This window comes from Brassica oleracea, chromosome C3 (assembly GCF_000695525.1).
Source record: "Brassica oleracea var. oleracea cultivar TO1000 chromosome C3, BOL, whole genome shotgun sequence".
Lineage (NCBI taxonomy): Eukaryota > Viridiplantae > Streptophyta > Magnoliopsida > Brassicales > Brassicaceae > Brassica > Brassica oleracea.
In genome coordinates this window covers 5860600-5883215 of record NC_027750.1, presented here as the reverse complement: position 1 = coordinate 5883215, position 22616 = coordinate 5860600, and the positions used below count along the sequence as shown (strand labels likewise).

The 22616-nt window shown below is 37.6% G+C and overlaps 4 protein-coding genes and 2 long non-coding RNA genes across 8 annotated transcripts in view; 4 read left to right on the top strand and 2 right to left on the bottom strand.

The window, feature by feature from the left end:
* Positions 1-1747: 1747 nt before the first annotated feature.
* LOC106334614 lies at positions 1748-2182 on the bottom strand. 2 transcript variants are annotated; one of them, XR_001268645.1, is made up of 3 exons: positions 2090-2182; positions 1950-2001; positions 1748-1863 (listed from the first exon to the last, which is right to left on the bottom strand). It is a non-coding gene; the product is annotated as an uncharacterized LOC106334614 (long non-coding RNA). The 2 variants fall into 2 exon arrangements; XR_001268646.1 differs by having other exon boundaries at positions 1956-2001.
* Positions 2183-2489: 307 nt separating this feature from the next.
* On the bottom strand, positions 2490-3299 carry LOC106334613. The gene is made up of 3 exons (XR_001268644.1): positions 3124-3299; positions 2794-2995; positions 2490-2563 (listed from the first exon to the last, which is right to left on the bottom strand). It is a non-coding gene; the product is annotated as an uncharacterized LOC106334613 (long non-coding RNA).
* A 662-nt stretch (positions 3300-3961) lies between these two features.
* On the top strand, positions 3962-8308 carry LOC106334612 (receptor-like protein kinase At5g59670). The gene is made up of 13 exons (XM_013772928.1): positions 3962-4102; positions 4189-4732; positions 5109-5584; positions 5670-5799; positions 5899-5970; positions 6074-6145; positions 6232-6300; positions 6424-6596; positions 6686-6939; positions 7045-7171; positions 7276-7341; positions 7414-7603; positions 7702-8308. Exons 1-13 carry the CDS (start codon positions 4033-4035, stop codon positions 8099-8101), a joined length of 2643 nt encoding a protein of 880 aa, XP_013628382.1. The 5' UTR covers positions 3962-4032; the 3' UTR covers positions 8102-8308.
* A 1507-nt stretch (positions 8309-9815) lies between these two features.
* LOC106334611 (receptor-like protein kinase At5g59670) lies at positions 9816-15528 on the top strand. Its single transcript, XM_013772927.1, has 14 exons — positions 9816-10668; positions 11244-11350; positions 11488-12019; positions 12251-12726; positions 12848-12992; positions 13086-13157; positions 13256-13327; positions 13397-13465; positions 13596-13759; positions 13885-14114; positions 14214-14340; positions 14402-14467; positions 14563-14749; positions 14862-15528. Exons 2-14 carry the CDS (start codon positions 11269-11271, stop codon positions 15256-15258), a joined length of 2619 nt encoding a protein of 872 aa, XP_013628381.1. The 5' UTR covers positions 9816-10668; positions 11244-11268; the 3' UTR covers positions 15259-15528.
* A 2266-nt stretch (positions 15529-17794) lies between these two features.
* LOC106331525 (histone H4) lies at positions 17795-18410 on the top strand. The gene has a single exon (XM_013769904.1). It carries the CDS (start codon positions 17862-17864, stop codon positions 18171-18173), a length of 312 nt encoding a protein of 103 aa, XP_013625358.1. The 5' UTR covers positions 17795-17861; the 3' UTR covers positions 18174-18410.
* A 643-nt stretch (positions 18411-19053) lies between these two features.
* Positions 19054-22616, top strand: part of LOC106327941 (probable NOT transcription complex subunit VIP2) — a 5464-nt gene continuing 1901 nt past the window's right edge. Inside the window, exons 1-12 of one of the 2 annotated variants that reach the window (XM_013766262.1) lie at positions 19054-19249; positions 19593-19662; positions 19758-19863; positions 19949-20118; positions 20203-20572; positions 20860-21054; positions 21171-21269; positions 21507-21595; positions 21694-21774; positions 21852-22265; positions 22351-22403; positions 22491-22532. In XM_013766262.1, coding sequence (XP_013621716.1) covers positions 19648-19662; positions 19758-19863; positions 19949-20118; positions 20203-20572; positions 20860-21054; positions 21171-21269; positions 21507-21595; positions 21694-21774; positions 21852-22265; positions 22351-22403; positions 22491-22532 — 1634 coding nt within the window. In that variant the 5' untranslated portion in view covers positions 19054-19249; positions 19593-19647. The remainder of the gene's footprint in view (positions 19250-19592; positions 19663-19757; positions 19864-19948; positions 20119-20202; positions 20573-20859; positions 21055-21170; positions 21270-21506; positions 21596-21693; positions 21775-21851; positions 22266-22350; positions 22404-22490; positions 22533-22616) is intronic. The other variant, XM_013766263.1, reaches the window with a different exon arrangement.

Below are 22616 nucleotides of genomic sequence, written 5' to 3'. Positions count from 1 at the left end.
ATCCAAGAATCAAGAAAAACAAAGAGAGAAAATATTTGTAAGAGAGAGTTTCCAAAAACAAAATCTTTGTAGTAAACCCTTTCCTAAATATTAAGAGTCTTCTTCTTAAATTTTCTAGTTGTCTAATACCATCTTCATCTCATCGATATTGGATAATTTTCCCAACATTGTGCTCAAGTCAAGATCGAGAACAAAGAAATGTTACGCACACTCTGTTTACGCTATGATTCTCACAAACACCGGAGCTGCTCTCAGCATTACGCTCACGCCGAGTTCTAGCTAGTCTCTTCTCACTCTTCTTCATTCAAGGCCGCCACAATCGGTAACATTCCCTCAATTGCCACCGTCGTGTCTTCTTCTTTTGCAGCTGCGATGATCTGAGATGCCAAGAGACAGAAGAAGAAAGGATCAAAAGGGGATGGTTTCTCTACTGGGGAGGGAGTTTAAGAAATAGAGTGCTCAAATTTGCAGATTTTGGTGTTCAATGATTGTAAAGTTTCGATCTTGGCCTCAATGTTAGTTTCTATTTCATGTGACTGAGAGACTACTAATGTTTGTCACAATTTTCGAATTTATCCTTGGTGTAAAGTTTTGATCTTGAATCAAGAAACCTAATGTTTTGCTCTGTGGAGAATTGAGATATTGTGTAATATAACACCAAGTACATATGTACACCAGATCATGTCTACAACAAAATCGCACAAATCCATGCGTACAACCAAATCGAAGATAGCCACTGGAATTTCTCCATAGACAAACAGCACATGACAAGGATTGTGCCTCTTCGTATTGGCATACCCTTGACCTTTCTTAACCATGCTAAGCTTAACTCACCTTTATTATCCATGCTAAGCTCAACATTACCCTTGTACACATATACAGTTACCAACATGTAGACATGTCAATTAGGGCCGAAGCCCGTAGCCCGAGCCCGCCCAGCCCTAAAAATTACCGGGCTTGGGCTTAGCTTTATAAGCCCAAAAAAAATTGGGCCTTTCGGGCTAAGCCCATTTGGGCTTTGGGTATATTGGGCTTAAATCCGTTTGGGCTAGGGCCGGCCCGAAAAACCGAAATTTATATTTTAGCGTAAATATTATCCTTCTTTCTTGTAATCGAAACTATTATTAGAGCATGATTATCTCATGATCCTTAAGTGGGTTTCTTAATGATTATTTAATATTTTAAATGTACTTAAGTGGGATTAAGAACTCTAGTTAAGAAACTCTCATTTTGAGCGGTCCAATGGGAGTTTCTTAATTAGGGGTTCTTAAAACAAATTATTTATTTTAATAAAAAAAATTATTTATGAAATAAAACATATAAAAATATAACATTTAAAACATAGGTTTAAAAAATACATAATAACAAAAATTAGTACAATAATCGAGAATAATTCAGAAAAAAAATCTGAGCTTGAATGGAAAAATTCTCAAAGGTAAATGAATGAAAAAAATCTCAAAGGTGTGATCAAAATGTTGATCAAGTGATCACTCAAAAGTGTTTTGAGAAAAAAAAAACTATGAGATAATTTTTTTTTATAAAACTTGTTTACAAGTCGAACGAAACTTGGTTGCAAAAAAGAACTTGAGAAGGAAATTGAGAGAAGATGTGTGATGAATGAAGAAGAGTGTTGTGTTGTGAATAAAAGTTTGGTATACAAAGTTTATATAGACAAGACTACAAGAGTTCACAAGACTACAAGAGTTCACAAGTTTATATAGACACAAAGCTTTACTAGTCCTGACTGATGACTACAAGAGTTTGCAAGAATACAAGATTACAAGAGTTAGTACGTAAGCATTGCACAAGTGATTACTACACAAGTCCGTGACTGATGACTGATGACTTTACACTCATCTTGACCTGAAAAAATTGAGAACATGACACCCTCTTCTCTCTCTCAAAGTGACAAGCCATGTGACCACAAAGAGCTTTAGAAGAAGTGAAACCTTTACCACATTCTCTGCGAACTTCCTCTCTTTGAACTGCTCCATCTTCTACCTTAAAGACAAAATATCAAACCACTATATAAGCACAGATCAGAAGAAGAAGAATGGGAAACTAGTGAGAACCCACTTATTTAAATTACCTCAAATATTGGAAGAACACAATGAACTAGAGAATCATCAAGCTCAAAGCTTGATACTTTCTGACAGAGATCAGTTTTTGGGGAATGTAATAGTCCTCTCTTGTTAACAGGCAACAGTATTTTTATGTTACAAAAAACCCACTCGTGCAGCTAACTGGTCATACCTATTGTCATCTACTAAAATTGGCATTCTAAAGTACGTGCTAACCCGTCTTTGCTTCAACACATGCCCTTCCCCTGCATTGGTTGTCGAAGCAGCCCCCTGCTTCTTTCTCTTCTTTTCTGCCTTACGCTCCTGGTGATTGTACAGAACCTCTTTTGCATCACCCCATCCCCACTTGGACTTCTTGAAGTTGTGTCCGCCTACAATAAGCCCAACTATATATTCCACTTTCCTATCTTCTATCTCATCATCCCATTTCCCCACCCATATGACTTGTTTGTGCCAATCTCCATCACCGGCTGCACAATAAGCTGCACCCAGGAAAATATACGCATATTAGCATACCAACCCGTACACATGTACACTAACAAAACATTGCACATATGTACGCTACCCCAATAAGGACCCCGTGTACACTTTTCGAACAACCCTTACACGTGTGCAGCACCATAGTGCACTGAACACACTTGTACACAGTTACCCTTACACCTTTTAACTCCCATAACGCACAGAATGAAATGCAAACCAATTACACCTTTACCTCTGAGCCGGTAAATCGAACAGCTTGCCAAAGCAGGAACCCAAAATACGATCCATCTCAAGCGTACCTCGAAGGACATCCCTCACAAAGACAAGGTATTCCAGTGTCGAGTAGACATTCAGTCGCTTGCTAGGGTATCAGTCCGTCGCAAATAGCCTCTCCGGCAATCTCTCGTCGGGGCCATCCCCTCTATTTCCCTCCTCTGCAAATCAAGATACATTGCATCAAACATAGGATAACACTGGTACCAACGCTCAATTTAACCACACAACATCTAACAAAACCCTAGAATCCCAAACACCCACGATTGAGAAAAGTTTTAAAACTCACCGGCTGCAGGTTCTTTCCCTGCTCGTCTCCGTCTCGTCGTCATTTCAGTATCTCCTAAAGTCTCCACTCAAATCTCGTCGGAAACGCTTTCCCTGTCGCCTTCGTCGGAGCAAACAGAGAGAGCTCTTGGATCTGTGTTCGCGAAAATGAAAACGGTTTACTCCCCCTTCGTACCCTAAAGGAAATTTAAAAAAAAAAAAACATTTTCTTACAGAACCCAACCCCAAGACCCAAATCAGATTTAATTTTTGAATTTCAAAACCCAAAAAGTTCTAAAGACCAAACCTAACTAAACCCACTCTAGTTTGCCTTTACAAGGGTAATATGGTATACAACCACACAATAAGTGTCTTAGTAGTCCAATGTAACTTTTCATGATAGACAAAGTGGGAATGTGACCGACGCCTGCTTCCCTTGGTGAAACTGGCTGGCACTAAAAAATACATTTACTCCTTTCACTTATATTTTTGATAGATTGTAGAAAGAAAGAAAAAAAACTAAAAAAGGTTAAACAATTTCTCTCTTGAATTTAGTCATTAGTCAATAAACTTTTTTATACAAAAGAAACTTCAAAAGTAGCTATTAAGCCAATATTTTACTGCATGAAGATTCTTGGAATATAATACGGTAATCTAATGCCAATATTTTACTGCGTGAAGATTCTTGGAATATAATACGGTAATACCAAGAAAGTTGACCCTTGCTCTATTGTTTCTTGATAATGATGTTCGAGCATTGGTATCCTCTTTGTTATCTTCTTCGTCAAAGTCTTCTTACATGGCAGAGTTGCACCCCAAAACACGTCGACTTGACAAAGTCTTTTCCTTGTAAACTTCTAGTTTCTAGTTTTGGGTTTTTTCTTATATATTATCGCATTATCTTCTACAGAGTTACCGGAGTTGGAAGCATATGGAGATATTTCTTTCGCTTTTGTTGGTGCTAGGCGTTATTCATCTTGTTCAAGCACAGAGCCAACGAGGTATTCTTCTTCTTCTTCACCTTCTTCGGTCGACATGTTTGTACTTATTACCAGTTCCCTCTTTTAACAATCAAATATGTTTACAGGGTTTATTAGTTTGGACTGCGGACTACCTGCGAATGAACCGTCTCCTTACAGTGAGTCGAATTACACTGGACTGCATTTCTCTTCGGACTCAAAGTTCATCCAAACAGGAGAAATTGGTAGAATCCAAACAAATCTAGAGAATCCCTTGAAGCCATACACGACGCTGAGGTATTTTCCAGAAGGAACACGGAACTGCTACAATCTACCCGTCGACAAGGGAAGGAAGTATTTGATCAAGGCTTGGTTTAGATATGGAAATTATGATGGTCATGACATTAAACCCATGTTTGATCTGTATATTGGACCAAATCTATGGGCCACTGTTGATATGCAAAACCTAGATGGAAATAGTACAAGTGAAGAGATCTTACACGTCCCAACATCGGACTCGTTGCAGATTTGTCTTGTTAAGAATGAGGGAACTACACCGTTCATATCCTCTTTGGAATTGAGGCCGTTGGGAAACAATTCTTATATCACTCAGTTTGGTTCTCTCAAACTTTTCAGACGAAGATATTATACCACGTCAGATGATTTCATAAGGTAACCTAACTTCAAACGAGTTTTTTTCTTCTTTAATGTTTAGAGATTCTGGCCGAAGCCAATCTATTTTAAATTAACTTTTTAGGAGATCAAACCCTTTTCAGCAGAATTTAAACCTTTTTTATCAACTCAGCAGAAATCAAACAAACGTTTTCTCTTCTTAAAGCTCTGTTTTAGGTGCTTTCGTTATGTTATGTTTCTTGATTATTCAATCCTGACAAATAAATAAGAAAATGAAACATGTGATGTTTATGATTTTGATATATATAAATTTGAGGAGATTTTCATCACTCCAGTCGAAACTAAAAATAACAATCTTTTTTTTTATATAATAACAATCTTATTTACTTACTAATGAATACGTGCACATCCTTAGGTACCCGGACGATACATATGATCGGCAATGGTTTCCGCGTTCTCTGTCGTGGTTGACCCACATCTCCACCACTAGCGGTGTTTCTGATGGTCAAAGTTACAATCTACCAAAAGCCGTGCGACAAAGTGCTGCCACGCCGACTAATGCTAGTCTGCCATTGACGATTTCGTGGACTCCAGAAAATCCTAATGACCAATTTTACATGTATTTACACTTTGCAGAGATCCAAGACTTGCAGGCCAATGAAACCAGGGAATTCGCCGTGTTCTTGGACGGAAATAGGTTTGCTGACCCGGTAATTCCTAAAAAGTTTGAAATAACAACTATAGCAAGCCAGATTCCGTTGACCTGTGAAGGAGAGGAATGCAATTTGCAACTGACAAGAACCCGGAGATCTACCCTTCCACCTCTACTTAACGCTTATGAAATCTACAAAGTCATGCAGTTTACTCAACCCGAAACAGATGAAACTGAAGGTACGTTTTGTTATGATTGAACAAGTCCCAATTAAACACAAACTTATATGTATTAACCTTAGCAGACTCATAAATTGTATGGCAGTGGTTGCTTTAAAAAGTATCCAAGACACCTATAAATTGATTAGAATCAACTGGCAAGGTGATCCATGTGTCCCTCAACACCTTATGTGGGATGGTTTAACCTGCAGCATATCACCAAGAGTCACATCTTTGTAAGTCCTAACTTCGCTAGTGCATAGACACTCTTCAGAACCTGTTAGTAATCATATGACCCATCCACCTTTTAAATATGGTTTTTTACTTTTCACCAGAAACTTGTCTTCTATTGGTTTAACTGGAACCATAGCAGCTGCCATCCAAAACCTTACGCAGCTTGAAACACTGTAAGTATGTTCACCGATTGGTGAAGACAACAAACTTGTTGCTATATGGGTAATAACTAAATTGAAGAATCTATGTTTTTTTGTTCTATAATGCAAACTTTAGGGACTTGTCGAATAATAAGTTGACTGGAGAGTTGCCGGACTTTCTAGGCAACATAAAACCGTTGTTGTTCATGTAAGTTAATTTCTCTCAACGTGCTTGATGATGGCTTTTCACCTCAAATCATGTTTTCCCATGTAAAAGATTGCTCATTTTCACAGAAACTTAAGCGGGAACGATCTCAATGGTTCGATACCTCAATCGCTTCAGAATAAAGGCATAGAGCTACTGTAAGAATTATTCACACTATCAAACCCTTTTTTTCAAACCCTTGAAAAAAAATTTTCCATATGAGATAACTAGAACTTCCTTAGAACCTAAACTCTAAACTGTAAACCTTTGTTGTCTTGTAGTCTCCATGGAAACCCAAGGCTTTGTCAGACAAAATCATGTACAAAACCACATAGCAAGGACTTTCCGGTGGTAATTGTTGCAACTGCGGCTTCTGTGATCATTCTCGTTGCCGTTTTGGTTCTTGTTTTTGTTCTTGTTTTCAGAAAGAAAAATCAATACACTGCTATGCAAGGTAACTCTCACCTAGTCAGTAAACAGTTAAGGCCTCACTCTCATGCGAACACTCTTGTTTACAACTCCTTATGTTTCTCTAATCCACAGCTCAACAGATGCCACCAAGTATGCCGGCAGTGGTGAACATTGCAAATGCTAATTCACACGAACCCTTAAATGAGATTAAAAGGAGAATGTTTACATATTCAGAGGTCATTAAAATGACAAATAACTTCCAAAACAGTTTAGGTAAAGGAGGGTTTGGCATGGTGTATCATGGTTTTGTAAATGGTTCTAAACAAGTGGCTGTTAAAGTACTCTCTCAATCTTCAACACAAGGCTATAAAGAATTTAAAGCAGAGGTATTCATAGTTATGTGAACTCTCAACTAAATTGTGATATGTTTCTCGCATCACAAATGTTCAGGATTCAATATATTATTGACATGATTTTTACTCTTACCTTAGGTTGATCTTCTTCTAAGAGTGCACCATACCAATTTGGTGACCCTCGTAGGGTATTGCTATGAAGGAGATCACTTGGCTCTCATCTATGAGTTTTTGCCCAATGGGGACTTAAAACAACATTTGACCGGTAATATATTGTTTTTCTTTTGAAAGAATATGTTGTTACGGATTACATGTGTAGCATTAACATTTGAAACTTAAAAATTTGAACCGATTTAACGATCCATACAGGAAAAGGAGGTAGACCCATCATCAACTGGAGTACTCGACTAGGAATAGCTTTGGAGGCAGCATTAGGTTCGTACTATTAAGTCAAACACAATGATACCATTGGGTTTATGAGTTAAAATAGATGATACCATTGCATAGGATTGGAGTACTTACATATTGGATGCACACCTCCCATGGTTCATAGAGATGTCAAAACTGCCAACATATTGCTAGATGATAATTTCAAGGCCAAACTCGCTGATTTTGGGCTCTCAAGATCTTTCCAAGGTGGAATCGAATCTCGTGATTTCACGGCAATTGCTGGTACTCCTGGATACCTTGATCCTGAGTAAGTATTATTAGTTTTGATATACACACATAAAAATAAAGCTTGATCTTACACTTTCTTAACTGTTAGAAAATATATACTATGTTGGTGTCTTGTAGATATAACCATTTAGGTCGATTGGGTGAGAAAAGTGATGTCTACAGTTTCGGGATAGTGTTGTTGGAGATGATCACAAATCAACCTGTGATTAGCCAAACGTCTGAAAATTCTCACATAACAAAATGGGTGAGCTCTAAGCTTATCTGTGGTGATATTATTGAGATTATGGATCCAAACCTTCGCAAGGATTATGACTCTAATTCTGCATGGAGAGCTGTTGAGCTGGCAATGTCATGTGCAAATCCTTCTTACTCAAAACGACCATCCATGTCTCAGGTGATTAACGAGCTAAAAGAGTGTATCATGTGTGAAAACTCAAGGTTAAGTAATAATCAAAACTTGGAATCTCAAGCAATAAACATAGGCTTGGACTCTTCGGTGGTTCCTAAGGCAAGATAGTTTTCGAGTGTTTGTCCACTTGTGGATAATAATAAAGAAATCAATAAATCGATAATTAGTTACATTTTTTAGCAAAACTTGTAAACTAGTCGAACATTTTTACTTTGCTTTGGCCATTGACATGTTCAGATCATATTCTCTGTTATTTTGGTAATTTTGGGTTCTTTATGTGTCATGAGCACCACGAACAGGTCATTTTGCTTTAAGCATCGGCATTTCAAAGATTATCTTTCTATTTTTTAGTTACTTGTGCGTGTTTACTCTTGAGTTCCCTGAAAGTTCACAAAATGAAACTAACTCGAGAAACATACGCAGAGAAATCTACAAGATACTTTTTTGCTTGAACATCTGAAACAAAAGTAGGTCTCTCAATCCTGAACAATTCTTCATACTGCACACCAATGTCAATTACCAAGTTCTTGATAAAGATGTTTAAGAAATCTACCCATTGAAACGCATTTACTCATTCTTTTCATTGACTTAAGAAAGTCTTTGTTTTGCTGTCTTATTTGATTTGTTGATATAATCACCTGAACAGAAATATTGGCCTTGGAAAGACGTCCAGTTAGTATAATGATTACTACGTTCCTTGAATCATTTCTTTCGGAGCAGTTTCGAGATTTACATAAGGTTATATTAAACTTTAGCTCAATATTAACTCTTCCTTCCTTTTTTTTTTTTTTAATGCCAATAATAATTGGCATTAAAAAAAAAAAATAGATTAAATGCAAAGTAACGTTTCTTATTTAGGTTCCTAGGGGCTACAAGAGACGTATTCTGAGCCACGTGTTGCTCTCTGGGCTTTCATCTCTTTGAGAAGAGAGAGAGAGTTGAAGCGATATCATCCATGGTGGAAGGGAAGCAGAGCTTCAGGCAGATTAACGAGATCGGTTAGCACCTTTTCACCGATTAAGTTCCCTCGATCTCTCGAGCTACGATCGGTTTGATTTGATCCGTCATTGTTGAAACCATGGGTAATTGTTGCGGGCCGGCGAGTTTTTCTCTTTGTTTATCTCCAGATTGGGCCGGCCTTTGGCATAAGCCGGTGAAGCGGTGGCTTAGGGCAGCAAAAAAGTTTTGGGCATATTGTAGTATCTTTTATTTTTAACTTTTATAAATAATTATAGTTTGTAAGACTTTTCTTAGCTAAAGTGATACTTGTGGGCATAACAAATCAGAGTAACGTTTGTTGGATCTTTTAACAATATTAATAAACATTTTATTAACAATTATAGTAGTTAAATATATTATTAAATAGTTATTAGTAAGTTTTTATTTTAAATTATAATTAAAACCATAATTAAAAAAATTCTTTTTCTCTTTCGTTCCATGATGCCCCCAGTTTAGTTTCTATTGCTTTAGTTTTGCTATCATCGTCTTCGTATTGACAAGCTACGTGGCTAATTTATTATTTTCCAAATTTTTATAAAAACTAGCAAATTGTGACAAGAGCAGTAACGTATTAACATTGTTTGGAGTTGGTACGAGTTTTTTTAATTTTATTATTTTATTTTATTTTTACAAACATTTTTGTGAAATTAGATTGTTTTATGGAAGTTTAATTTTTTTTTTCACTCTTATTATATGATTCTGAACAACACATATATATATAAGGGCATTGTTTTATGAATTGGGTTAGGGCATTGTTTAATGTTAGACCGGCATTTGGTCTATAGATGTTCTATGTCTTAGTTTAAGCTCGTGTGCTGCTCCTTAAACCTCGTCCCTTGACGTAAAACCCTTCAAAGGTTTCCACTTTTTTGTTTCATCTCTTACTTCTTCGTCTTTACCTTATTATCCATTAATCTGCTCTATTCTGTAATTTGTTTTAGTGGTGTTTTGATTTTCAAGTTAGCTAATGGGTTTCATGAAAGATGATAGCTTTGTTCATGTCTTCAGTAAAGTTTTAATCTTTCTTCTTCTTCTTCTTGGTGTCTTTGTTTGATGGTTTAGTTTGTTGAGATTTTACTTGATTGTGGACTAATCTGCTCTGTTTCATTGCATTTAGGCTCATTTTTCTCTTGTGGTTTTGGTTTTCAAGCTCGCTAATGGGCTCCAGAGGAAACACCCAATTCTGAGCGGTATGAGTTACTGGAGCCAATTACCAAAGAAACGTTTCAGATGAAGATAAGCAGCTTGAAGTGAAGAAGGAAGTAGTAGTTGATGTGAAGCAATATTCAGGTGTTGAGCTAATTATCAAGTCTGGTTTTGGTTCTACTCTGCCTTCAAAAGATGATTTGATTAGAACATATGAAAAATTTGGAGCTTTGGACAAAGAGAGAAGCTGTACGTTCGAGAATGACTCCTGTGCTCGCGTTAGCTTCTTGAATGTATCTGAAGGAGAAGAAGCCTTTTACGAGTCACTAGAGAAATGCCCGTTTGCTACTACTTCCACCGTTACATTCAGCTCAAGTATCCTTCTTCTGAGAACAGAAAGGGGGTGATGGAAATGGAGTGGTTGAAAAAGAAGCTTGAAGAGAGCTTTGCTTGATGAATCAGAGGGAGGAGAGGTTACGGAAAAGTTGAAGATGAGACTTGAGGAAGAATCAAGAAACTTGCTAGACAAGGTAACCAAGATGACTTGTCTGCTTCACTTGTCTTGTCTTTTTTTTTTCTTTCTACCTTCAAACTGATGATGATGATCTTCTTGAGGAAAGACAAATCAAACTGATGATGATGATTTTTTTTTTAAGAACCTCTAAATAGGAAACTAGCATTGGAGTGAAAAATCAAGGTGTCTCTTAGATAGAGTTTTTAATTACATTTAATTATTAAAATATTTATTAAGAGACCTAATGGGGGTTGTGGGTTAATCATGCTCTTATATCTACTCGTAAGCAAAATCATTAGGCTCAACTAACAGTCACAAATAAGTGAGATGTATGATGTATCAAACCAAGAAAGGACATTTTTGTTGGACTAGTCTTTGTTATATAATTGATTGTCCTTTGATGTACCAATTTTATTTATTGCACAACGTGCTTCTGTGTCTGCTCCTTATTAATCTTCACATGCTTCCCTTGGTGAAGCTGGCTGGCACTAGAAAATACATTTACTCCTTTTCACCATTGACTCGTCAAAAGTCTTTCTTATACTGGATGGTCCGAGTTTGCTTATTTAAATGCTGTTTTATCTTCAACAGCATAGCCATCCGGAGTTAAAAGAATATGGATACTTCTCTTGAGCTTTTGTTGGTGCTAACTGCAATTTTGGCCATCATTCATATTGTTCAAGCTCAAGACCAAAAAGGTATCATATATCTTATTACATTCTTCCTACTTCTACAAACGTTTTTTTTTGTTTGCTTGACCAATTATGTTACAAATGTTTTGTTTCTCACAAGTGCACTCGTCCTAACGGTAAACGTTAACCATATCTGTTAACAGGGTTCATCAGTTTGGATTGTGGGCTACCCTCGAATGAATCTCCTTATAAAGAGAGTTCTAGTGGACTGTGGTTTTCTTCTGATGAAAATTTCACACAGGGCGGAAAAACTGGTCGAGTCAGAGAAACTCCTGAGAGATTTGCGGAGCAACTCAACACGTTGAGATATTTTCCAGAGGGTAAACGGAACTGTTACAATTTGAACGTGGAGAAGGGACGCAGATATTTGGTCAGAGCTACCTTTGTGTATGGAAATTATGATGGTCTTGGCATGAAACCGGTGTTTGATATTCATCTTGGACCTAATCTATGGGCCACCATAGACTTGCAAAAAGTGAATGGTACAGTGAAAGATATGTTACACATTGCAGCATCAAGCTCGATGCAAATATGTCTTGTCAAGACTGGGGTAACTGAACCTCTAATTTCCTCTTTGGAATTACGGCCAATGAGAAATGAGTCTTACATCACTGAATCTGGCTCCCTGGATCGTTACTTTCGGTATTATCTTAGCGAGTCAAGCTCTCAGATCCGGTAAGTCAACTTCGAGTGAACAATGCCTCTTCTTTCTTCCCTGTCTTGTCTTGATTGTGTCACGCACCGTATTGCTTCTGTATGTTCTCCTTTCTCTGTTACACCTTTTGCTCAACCTACAAGTGCAATATAAGATGTTATATATGTATGATGCTTTATGATAATCGAACTGATAAAATGATAATTTTCATCTTATTTCACTGCTAAAAACATTATTGTTCTCCCCCGCAGGTACTCCAGCGATATCTACGATCGCTTATGGGATCCATTATTCTTGAAGGAATGGACACAGCTTTCAACTGCGAATAATGTGGGAAATAACAACAGCTACCGTCCACCTGAAATGGCACTTAAAACTGCAGCCACACCTACTAATTCCAGTGCGCCGCTGACAATTCGATGGACTTCAGAAAATCCTGATGAAAGATATTACTGTTACGCACACTTTTCTGAAACCGAAGACTTGCAGGCAAATGAAACCAGGGAATTCAACGTGACATGGAATGGAATACGATTCTTTGGCCCATTTGTCCCAAGAAGGGGAATCATAAATACTATCTTCCGCACGTCACCGGCAACTTGCATTGAAGGGATATGTAGGTTCGAGCTGATAAGAACCGACAGATCAACTCGTCCACCTCTACTTAATGCTTTCGAAGTCTACACTGTTATTCAGTTCCCACAGTCTGAAACAGATGAAAGCGATGGTATGTGACTTTCTTTTACAGGTTATATATGCATATAAGGTCTATGCTTTCTTATGTTAGTAAAGAAATGAAACCATAATTACAATAGAGTACTCAAGACATCAAAACGTTTTTATGTCAGTGGGTGCGATGAAAAGCATCGCAGCCACCTATGCATTGAGTAGAATCAACTGGAAAGGTGATCCATGTGTCCCTCGACAGTTTGGGTGGGATGGTTTAAACTGCAGCAACACAGATATGTCCATGCCACCAAGAATCACTACTTTGTAAGTCAAGTTTGGTGGTACACACACTCTTCACGATCTGATTGTAATAATGATCATTCAACCTTTTAATGTAATTTTGTGACATTTCACTAGAAACTTGTCTTCAAGTGGTTTAGCTGGAACCATAGCCGATGCTGTTCAAAACCTTACGCAACTAGAAACACTGTAAGTATTTAGTATGAACATTCTTATAACGTAGTATTATACGAATGAGAATAAATTCACAAACTTCCATCTATATATTCTCTATTTCCAATCATTAGGGACTTGTCGAATAATAGCTTGACTGGAGGGGTGCCAGACTTTCTAGGCAACATGAAATCGTTGTTGGTCATGTAAATTTCTACCAAAATACTCTTTTATGCTCTTAAAACCCCACCTCATATCATGGTTGTTTTCAACAGAAATTTAAGCAGGAACAATCTCAATGGTTCAATTCCTCAAGCTCTTCAACGGGAAGGACTACAACTATTGTAAGAAAATCTCCACATAGACAAAAAAAAAAAAAAAACTCTCCGCATAGACGTGTAAACTTTTCTCAGTTGTTATCCACAACCCTTTTGTGCATTTGATCATGTCCTGAACAACCTTTTTTCCTTGTAGCGTTGAAGGAAATCCAAGGCTTTGTTTTTCTGATTCGTGTAAAAAACCACATAAGAAAAAAATAATTGTGCCAATTGTTGCATCAGTAGCTTCTGCAGCCATTGTCATTGCTGTATTGGTTCTTTTATTGGTACTCAAGAAGGGAAAGCCAGCGATTCTGCAAGGTATTTGCAAAAAAAATACATCAAATAAGAACAAATATAAAGTGTGGATGTGGTTGCTATGTTACACTAAAGCAAGATAGAGAAATAAAAAAATGATTTGATAACATCCTTAGTCTGATGCACAGGTCTACACCTTCTACCCAGGACGTCAAGTATGAATGCTACATTTGCTGAAAAGAACAGCAGAAGGTTCACATATTCAGAGGTCATCAAAATGACAAATAACTTCCAACGAGTTTTAGGTGAAGGAGGGTTCGGCATGGTGTATCACGGTTCTGTAAAGGGTTCTAAACAAGTGGCCGTTAAAGTACTCTCTCAATCTTCAACTCAAGGATATAAAGAATTCAAAGCAGAGGTATACTCATAATTCTGTAATCTTCCCAACTTCATATATGATCTGCTTTTATCATCAGTTATGGATTTTAATATTTTCTTTACATGAATTTTACCTTAGGTCGATCTTCTTCTTAGAGTTCACCATACAAATTTGGTAAGTCTTGTCGGGTATTGCTACGAAGGAGATCAATTGGCCCTTGTTTATGAGTTTCTGCCTAATGGAGACTTAAAACAACATTTGTCAGGTAATATTTTCTAATGCTTTTCACATGAAACTCGAATGGATCTAAGAAATCTACTATACAGGAAAAGGAGGTACATCCGTCATCAATTGGAGTACTCGACTACAAATAGCATTGGAGGCAGCATCAGGTTTGTACTAAGTTTTTTAAAAGCCTGTATGGAAACATATGGATTCATTTGTGCTTACAGCAAAACAGTTGACATAGATGATTTTTGTTGCATAGGACTGGAGTACTTACATATTGGATGCACACCGCCGATGGTTCATAGAGATGTTAAAACTGCCAATATATTGTTGGATGCAGATTTGAAGGCTAAACTTGCTGATTTTGGACTCTCTAGATCTTTCCAAGGTGGAGTCGAGTCTCATGACACAGCCGTTGCTGGTACTCTAGGATACCTTGATCCCGAGTAAGTATTATTAATTAGTTTCGGTATACACACACGAACACTTTGTTCTGAAACTTCATTTTCCTTCTTCAGTGGTTGAAAAGTACGTCTACATTATGATATTGTCCTGCAGATATCACAGTTCAGGTCGACTGGGCGAGAAGAGTGATGTCTATAGTTTCGGGATAGTATTGTTGGAGATGATCACAAACCAACCTGTGATTAATCAAACCTCTGAAAGTTCTCACATAACACAGTGGGTTGGGTTTAAGCTTAACAGAGGTGATATTGTAGAGATTATGGATCCAAACCTTCACAAGGATTACGACTTTAATTCTGCGTGGAGAGCTCTTGAGCTGGCAATGTTATGTGCGAATCCTTCTTCTTCAAAGAGACCATCCATGTCTCAGGTTATTCACGAGATAAAAGAGTGTCTTGCGTGTGCAAAGTCGGTGATAGGTAAGAATCTAGAATTGGAACCCCAAGAGATAATGAGCTCAGACACTTCCATGGTACCCATGGCAAGATAGTTTTGAGTAGGGTTGGGCACCACTGCTTGATACTAAGTGTTTACTTGTTACTCGCTTCATATTTGGTATCGTCTGTTTTTTTTTTGTTTTTTTTTTTGATCAACCGTATTTGGTATCGTCAAATCAAGTAACAAGTCCATAAATCTTATTACTTGCAAGTACATATCAAATATTATTATTCTTTTCTATTACTTGGTTCGTTACTTATTTTACTACTTGTTACGTGGTTTCTTTCTATGTGTTTACTCTCTAGTGTGACGCCTTGAAATTTGTAAGAGCACTCACCAAATAATGAAACTGTGTATTTTGTGTTACAGGAACCACATTTTGTTTTTGATATGTCATATACTCCGTATTTTCCAGTTTCTTTGGTTGACTTTTGGCTCAGTGTAATACGTTTTTGACTCTTTGGAGCATCACGGAATGAAAATTCATAAGATGATGATTGCTGAATACTTTAATTTCGGGAAAGTGCCAATTTCAGTCGTGCTGAATACGATCCGAACAATTGATCAGTGTCAAATACAATTACAACTCAATTATAATTAAAAAAAACTATCAGAACATCTTAAAACGTGTTTAAATCTACATCGACTCTAACATAAGTTAGTCATCCGTTAAAAAGATATAACGTGTTGTTTTAATATACGAGAAAAATGTTAATTTCGATCCCAATAATTTCAGTCGTGCCAAATAAAGCCTGAACAAATGGTTAGTGCCAAAAATGACTTCAACTCAATTATCATTTTTAAAAATTACCCAAACTTCACCTAAATTTACATTGATTTTAACGGAAGTTAGTCAACCGTTAACTAGATAAAACAACTTCGTTTTGATATATATATATAATTTAAAATTAGTTTATTCTAGGGCTCAAACCGTGTCGTGATACCCTTTCAAAGGGGCATACTAACAATTAAACAAAAATAACTTTTTGAAATAAAATTACAAATTTGAAATTATATAAACTACTATTTTTTCTTCATCTTATCCAAAATTTCAAATTGGATAAGATGAAAAAGAATAGTAGTTTATATAATTCCAAATTTGTAATGATATTTCAAAAAATTACAAATTTTAAATTTACTCCTTTAAGATTTATATAAGATTTACTTTTGTCTAGTTTGAGTCCGAGAGTGAACTTATTATATATATATATATATATATATATATATATATATATATATATAATCTATATCAAAAGGACGTCATATTATCTTGTTAACGGCTGACTAACTTTCATTAGAATCAATGTAGATTTAGGCACGTTTTAAGAAGTTTGAATAATTTTTTAAAATTATAATTGAGTTGATGTTGTTTTGGCATTGACCATTTGTTCGGGCCTTATTTGGTACGACTGCAATTGTTGGGGCCGAAATTGACACTTTTTCTCGTATATCAAAATGACACTGTTTTATCTTTTTAACGGTTGACTAATTTCTTTTATAATCGGTGTAGATTTAGACATGTTTTAAGAAATTCGGGTAATTTTTTTGAATTATAATTGAATTAATGTCGTATTTGACACTGATCAATTGTTCGGGTAGTATTCAGTACGACCGAAATTGTTGAGATCGAAATTGTCACTTCCCCCTCCCCTAATTTCAGCTTTTCGTGAATGTGAGCCCTTGTTCGGAAACTCGCTAGGCGCTACGCGTGCGGCGAACCCGGGCCTAGCGAGTTATCCAAAAATCGGAAATAAATCCGGGAGTACTCGGGGATTTATTTTCTGATATTTTAGCCATAGATACATATATATATTAAATATGTTAAATAACAATGGAAGTAGAGCGTGGCATAGTGGGTCGGGTTGTCTATCTTTGGTCAAGGAACCCGAGTTCGAAGAGCAGGTTGTGGGATTTTGCTCTATTTTTTTCGTTTTTCTTTAATAAATGTTAAAATTACGATTTTACCCTCTTCTTCTTCAATCTGTAGGTCGAGTTTCTGCAACACTTCCATGGCGTTTTCAAGCTTTTTTTATCGTTTTTCACCATTTTTCCTTTGTTTTATGCGGTAAAGTTACTAGATCTACTTAAAAACATCAGATTTCGAACTAAAAACCTAAGAAAATCATTTTTCCCTATAATACAACCGAATCGTTGCAAATCGTCACGTTCACCCACCGTATCACGTTTACTCGGCCGCGGAATCGGCCAGGCGGACGCGTTTTTGAACATTGATGTGAGCTAACAATACGGACCAAGAATAAGCTTTGGTTGTATTTTTAGTGTTTTTACTGAACGCATATGAAAAAGTTTCAAAATTTTGGCGCAAAACTGAATTGAGTTAAAAAAAATTGGCGCTTTACTAACGTAATTCCTGGCGCCTCGTGTAAACAGAAAACGAATTCTTATTGGCTCACACTATCAACACGCGGATCACTAATATACACCGTTGATTAAACTAGATCGACGACTCAACGCATCTTTTCGCTGTATACACGGATCGACAAGCTGAGCCGTTAGATCAACTACGCGATCTGATTTCCTAAATTACAAGGTTCCCCTAGTTTCCTATAAAATCAATTTCCACATAATTTTCTCTCCACAATTCAACTCTAACCTCGATTCTTCTTCATCACAAACTTTCTCAATCGGAAAAAAATGTCGGGCCGTGGAAAGGGAGGAAAGGGTTTGGGCAAAGGAGGAGCCAAGCGTCACAGGAAGGTTCTGAGAGACAACATCCAAGGGATCACCAAGCCGGCGATTCGGAGACTGGCTCGTAGAGGTGGAGTCAAACGTATCAGTGGTCTCATCTACGAGGAGACACGTGGCGTCCTCAAGATCTTTTTGGAGAACGTCATCCGTGACGCCGTCACCTACACCGAGCACGCTAGGAGGAAGACCGTGACTGCGATGGACGTCGTCTATGCGCTGAAGAGGCAGGGGAGGACTCTCTACGGGTTCGGCGGTTAAGGGTCTTCTTTAGATTCGCGTTTGCGTTTCTGGGTTTCTTTTCCGGAAATTTCTAATCAAATCATGTTCTACTTAGCGTTTGCGTTTGAATTATGTCTGGGTACGGCGTTTATGTGTTGCGGTAGCGTTTCGTTTTATATGTAATTACGCCTTTTATCTTATGTTTTTAGCGATGCAATGTCGAAGTAATCCAAGGTTAAGTTTCTGGAAAAATATATTCGAATTTTATTTACACAAGGCAATCTATCGTTCTTCAGATTTCATTCATCGAAACACCTAAAGAATCATCAAAACATGACTCTATTTTCTTATAACCGTCTGTCTCGCTAACGCTCGTATCTCCTGTGGTTGTTCTTAACTCTTAAGTAGTCACTGAACCGTAAAAGCAATTCACTAAAAACATGTTCACCATCAACGACGGCTTTTTCTAGCTGGAAAGCATAATCATTAATCAAGATTCCACAACACATCTGCTAACGACTCCGAATAAGTACATGTCTGATTTCTCTGGGAGCTGTTGTCTTCTGGATTGAGATGACCAACGCTTCCTCTGACAACAGTCCAAACTCTGCAACTTTAGCATCCCTGTGGAGCACAGCTTCGGAGTCAAATCCGTAAAAGTAAGGCTCTTCAGTGATATGCATTGATAACCTCTGACTCCCAATCGCACCACTCTCAAGTCAAAGATAACTCGGAACGAGACCGGGCCTGTTCGAATGGGCCCAAACAATGGTCGGAATTAAGGCTTTTTCTTACAGAAACACTCTTGTCTGTTTAGAGTTTTTTGTTGTGTGGGACCCCTCTTGAAAAAGATATTATTATTTTTTCTCAAATCATTCGCCAAAAAATAAAAATATTAAATAATTTAATAATGGGTTTCTACTATAATTCTAAATCTTGCTCATTCTCCTCCTTTCTATATCCGTTTTTCGATTTAGGGTACCAAATCTCTGCGATCAAAATCTCCGATTCGCCGCACAATAAATCTTGTTCCGATCCTCAAATCCTTCCTTCGATTCATCTCCACTGTTCGCGAATCCGGCAGTGTTATCCTCTCCCTCCTCCTTTTTTGTACTGTGAGTGTTGTGTGAACATAAATCTCGCGATTCTAGGGTTTTCCTACTTCAATTTCCTTGTTTTACACATCGCCCTAGCTCGGGGTTTACTCACCGGAATAACCAGCCGCAGAGTTATTATTTTTAATTGGGACCTTGTCAATTTGGATAGTTTTAACATTTGTTGATTTTCTATTAGTAGCCGATCTTATTGTTTCTGGATGAAGAGTATATGTATAACTCTTCTGGTGCTGCTCCATTCTTATTTATAAAAGATCTAGTTTGTGAGCTTTGTTCGACATTTTGTTCCCTTCTCAGGCTATTATTATTAACTCGTGTTTTAATTTTGTGTCTTCACTTTCAGATTGTTCTCGTCACCGAATGATATTTTGTCTCGCGTGATTTTTTCAGCTCGTGCAATGTCAAACCTTCATGTATACATTACCTTTCTTTTCACAATCTAAGATGTTCGTTTGATTAATCTTTTTGTGCACCATTGATTCCTTTCTTGTCTTGTTGCCTTTTGCAGTCATCTCTTAATGGTTCAGCTTCAAATTTGCCAGATGGGTCAGGCAGATCCTTTGCTGGTTCCTATTCGGGACAATCTGGTGCACCTTCTCCTGGTTTTCATTCTGGTGGGATGTCATTCTTTTTTATTTATATTCTGCCCTGTTCTGATATCTTAACTTACTTAGAGCATCACTGTTTTTGTTCGTGCAGGAAACCTTCAGGGACTTCATAACCTTCATGGGAGTTATAACCTTCAAGGTACACTCTCATCAAGAAACTCCAGTATGAATAGTATCCCATCCCCCGGTGTACAACAACCTAATGTGAGTTTTTCCACTGGAAGATTTGCTTCTAGTAACCTATCCGTTCCTCTCTCTCAGGTGCTTCAAAATTCTGTCAAAACATCTAATGCTCTTTTTTCTCTTAATATACATATCTCATGTTTTTCAGTTATTGTTTTGTAGTTATCTCATAATAGCTCACATGGGCACTCGGGAATCCCGAATAGAGGAGGGATTAATGTTGGCAACCCTGGTTTTAGTAGTAACGCTAATGGAGGCGCCGGTTCTATTCCTGGGATTCTCTCCACTTCTCCAGGACTTGGTAACCGGAATAGTGTTCCGATGGGGATGTCCCAGCTGTTGGGAAACGCTGGTCCTCGGATAACGACGAATTCAATGGGGAACATGGTTGGTGGAGGTAACTTGAGGAATATCAGCTCTGGTGGATTGTCTATGCCTGGCCTTTCGACGTCACGACTAAATTTGGGAGCTAATAGCGGGTCAGGGTTAGGCGTTCAGGGCCAGAACCGCATGATGGGTGGACTTCCTCAAGGTATGTGGAACTATTGAAGGCGCCTTTATTATTCTTATTTTATGGGTCTTTGGTATTGTAACTAGGGAGTGCTGTTGAAATTATGTAAAAATGTGATTTGCTTAATATCACTAGTTGGACTTATTTTGTAATAGAACCAACTGGTGATATAATTCACATACTCCGGGATTGTGTGACGAGTTTGTTTATTTTACACTTTACAATCTTGTTTACGTGAGTATGCAATAAGATAGCAGCTTCTGTGTGTGGATATAGTAAAAATCTGATTGCAAAATTTACTGGTACAGGATCACAGGTCATGTCTATGCTGGGGAATTCCTACCATACTGGCGGCGGCCAACTTTCGCAGAACCATCTTCAGTCAGTTAACAATATGATGCTCGGTGATCACTCTAACGACAGTTCACTTTTTGACATCAATAATGATTTCCCCCAGCTGACAAGTCGTCCTGGTTCTGCTGGTGGCACTCAAGGACAACTCGGTAGTCAATTTAGCTACTTTTTAAAATTTGTATACTTTATATATAAAATAAGTTTTGGAAAATGTCTTTCAATTTCATTTCTTACTCCCTAATACTCTTGTGGTGGGGTTTTCTAGGTTCTTTGAGGAAACAAGGTTTAGGAGTCCCGCTTGCCCAACAAAATCAGGAGTTCCGCATTCAAAATGAGGACTTTCCAGCCCTACCTGGTTATAAAGGTGCTGGTCTTTTATTGTCAAAAGTTCCTCCCATGCTATTCGCCAAAATTTCAATAAAGCGCATTTCCAGATGGTCCAAGTACTTAGGAAGTTCATAAACTTCTTAAACTGCCTTCTTACTATATATATAGGTTGTTGCATCAGAAAGATTCTAAGATGTTACCGACGTATGTGTTTCAAAATGCTATAAGCTAAACCTGCTAAATATCATTCACAAGCGTAGTAGATTTTTCGCAGGTGGTAGTTCTGATTATCCAATGGACATGCATCAGAAAGAACAACTCCATGACAATGCTATGTCTATGATGCACTCTCAAAACTTTCCTGTAAGCTTTTAGACTGTTTCGAAATTTGAAAAAAAAATCCGTTTTTTTTCCCTTCTAATAATGGGGGTAATTTATGTTTTGATATTGCAACTATGCAGATGGCTAGATCTGGTGGTTTCAACTTGGGGGAATCATATTCATCACACCGTCCACAACAACAGCCACAACATACTTCATCTGTTAGTAGCAGCTTCTCGTATCCCTATCTGAAATTCAAGCATTGCATAGCTCATATAATTTTCTATTTTGATACCAGACTGGTGGGCTACAAGGTCTTGGCTTGAGACCTCTAAACTCGCCCAACGCAGTTTCAAGCAACGGTTATGACCAGCTTATTCAGCAGTATCAGCAGCAGAGACAGAACCAATCCCAGTTCCCCGTGCAACAAATGTCATCCATGAACCAATTTAGAGACTCTGAGTTGAAAGCGGCACAAGCGGAGGCAGATCCTTTCTGCTTGCTTGGCTTGCTGGAGGTACTAAACGGGAGCAACCCTGAGTTGACATCTCTTGCTCTTGGCATCGACTTAACGACGCTAGGGTTGGATTTGAACTCAACTGGAAAACTTTACAAGACCTTTGCTTCCCCTTGGACCAATGAACCGGCGAAGACCGAGGTCGAGTTCACAGTACCAAGTTGTTACTACGCCACACCACCTCCTCCGTTAACTGTAAGTGCCCTCTTATGCATTCTTTGATTCCCTTTTCTCGAGTATTATTTAATAACAAATGTGTAATCATTTCCGTTGGTTGCAGCGAGCAAGTTTCAAAAAGTTCTCGTATGAGTTATTGTTCTACACATTTTACAGGTTTGTTAAGAGATGAGTATTCAACATCTTATGAATCATCTTTGTTTTCAATCTAACACATTGACTTTGTTCTAATTATTGTCTCAGTATGCCAAAAGACGAAGCACAGCTATACGCAGCAGATGAACTGTATGTTTTCTCTACCAACAATCTTGATTAGTCGTTTACTTCGCTCTCTTGGGCTGAGGCTTTGATTGATTGATTATTTGCAGT

What these genes read in the sequence shown, in the direction of transcription:
- LOC106334612 (XM_013772928.1), top strand. Translation starts at nt 4,033, where the DNA reads ATGGAGATATTTCTTTCGCTTTTGTTGGTGCTAGGCGTTATTCATCTT. An exon ending in CTTACGCAGCTTGAAACACT is followed by an intron (nt 5,971 to 6,073) that starts GTAAGTATGTTC and finishes TGCAAACTTTAG; the next exon opens with GGACTTGTCGAATAATAAGT. An exon ending in AGCTTTGGAGGCAGCATTAG is followed by an intron (nt 7,342 to 7,413) that starts GTTCGTACTATT and finishes ACCATTGCATAG; the next exon opens with GATTGGAGTACTTACATATT.
- LOC106331525 (XM_013769904.1), top strand. Translation starts at nt 17,862, where the DNA reads ATGTCGGGCCGTGGAAAGGGAGGAAAGGGTTTGGGCAAAGGAGGAGCC.
- LOC106334611 (XM_013772927.1), top strand. Translation starts at nt 11,269, where the DNA reads ATGGATACTTCTCTTGAGCTTTTGTTGGTGCTAACTGCAATTTTGGCC. An exon ending in CTTAAAACAACATTTGTCAG is followed by an intron (nt 14,341 to 14,401) that starts GTAATATTTTCT and finishes TCTACTATACAG; the next exon opens with GAAAAGGAGGTACATCCGTC. An exon ending in CTAGGATACCTTGATCCCGA is followed by an intron (nt 14,750 to 14,861) that starts GTAAGTATTATT and finishes ATTGTCCTGCAG; the next exon opens with ATATCACAGTTCAGGTCGAC.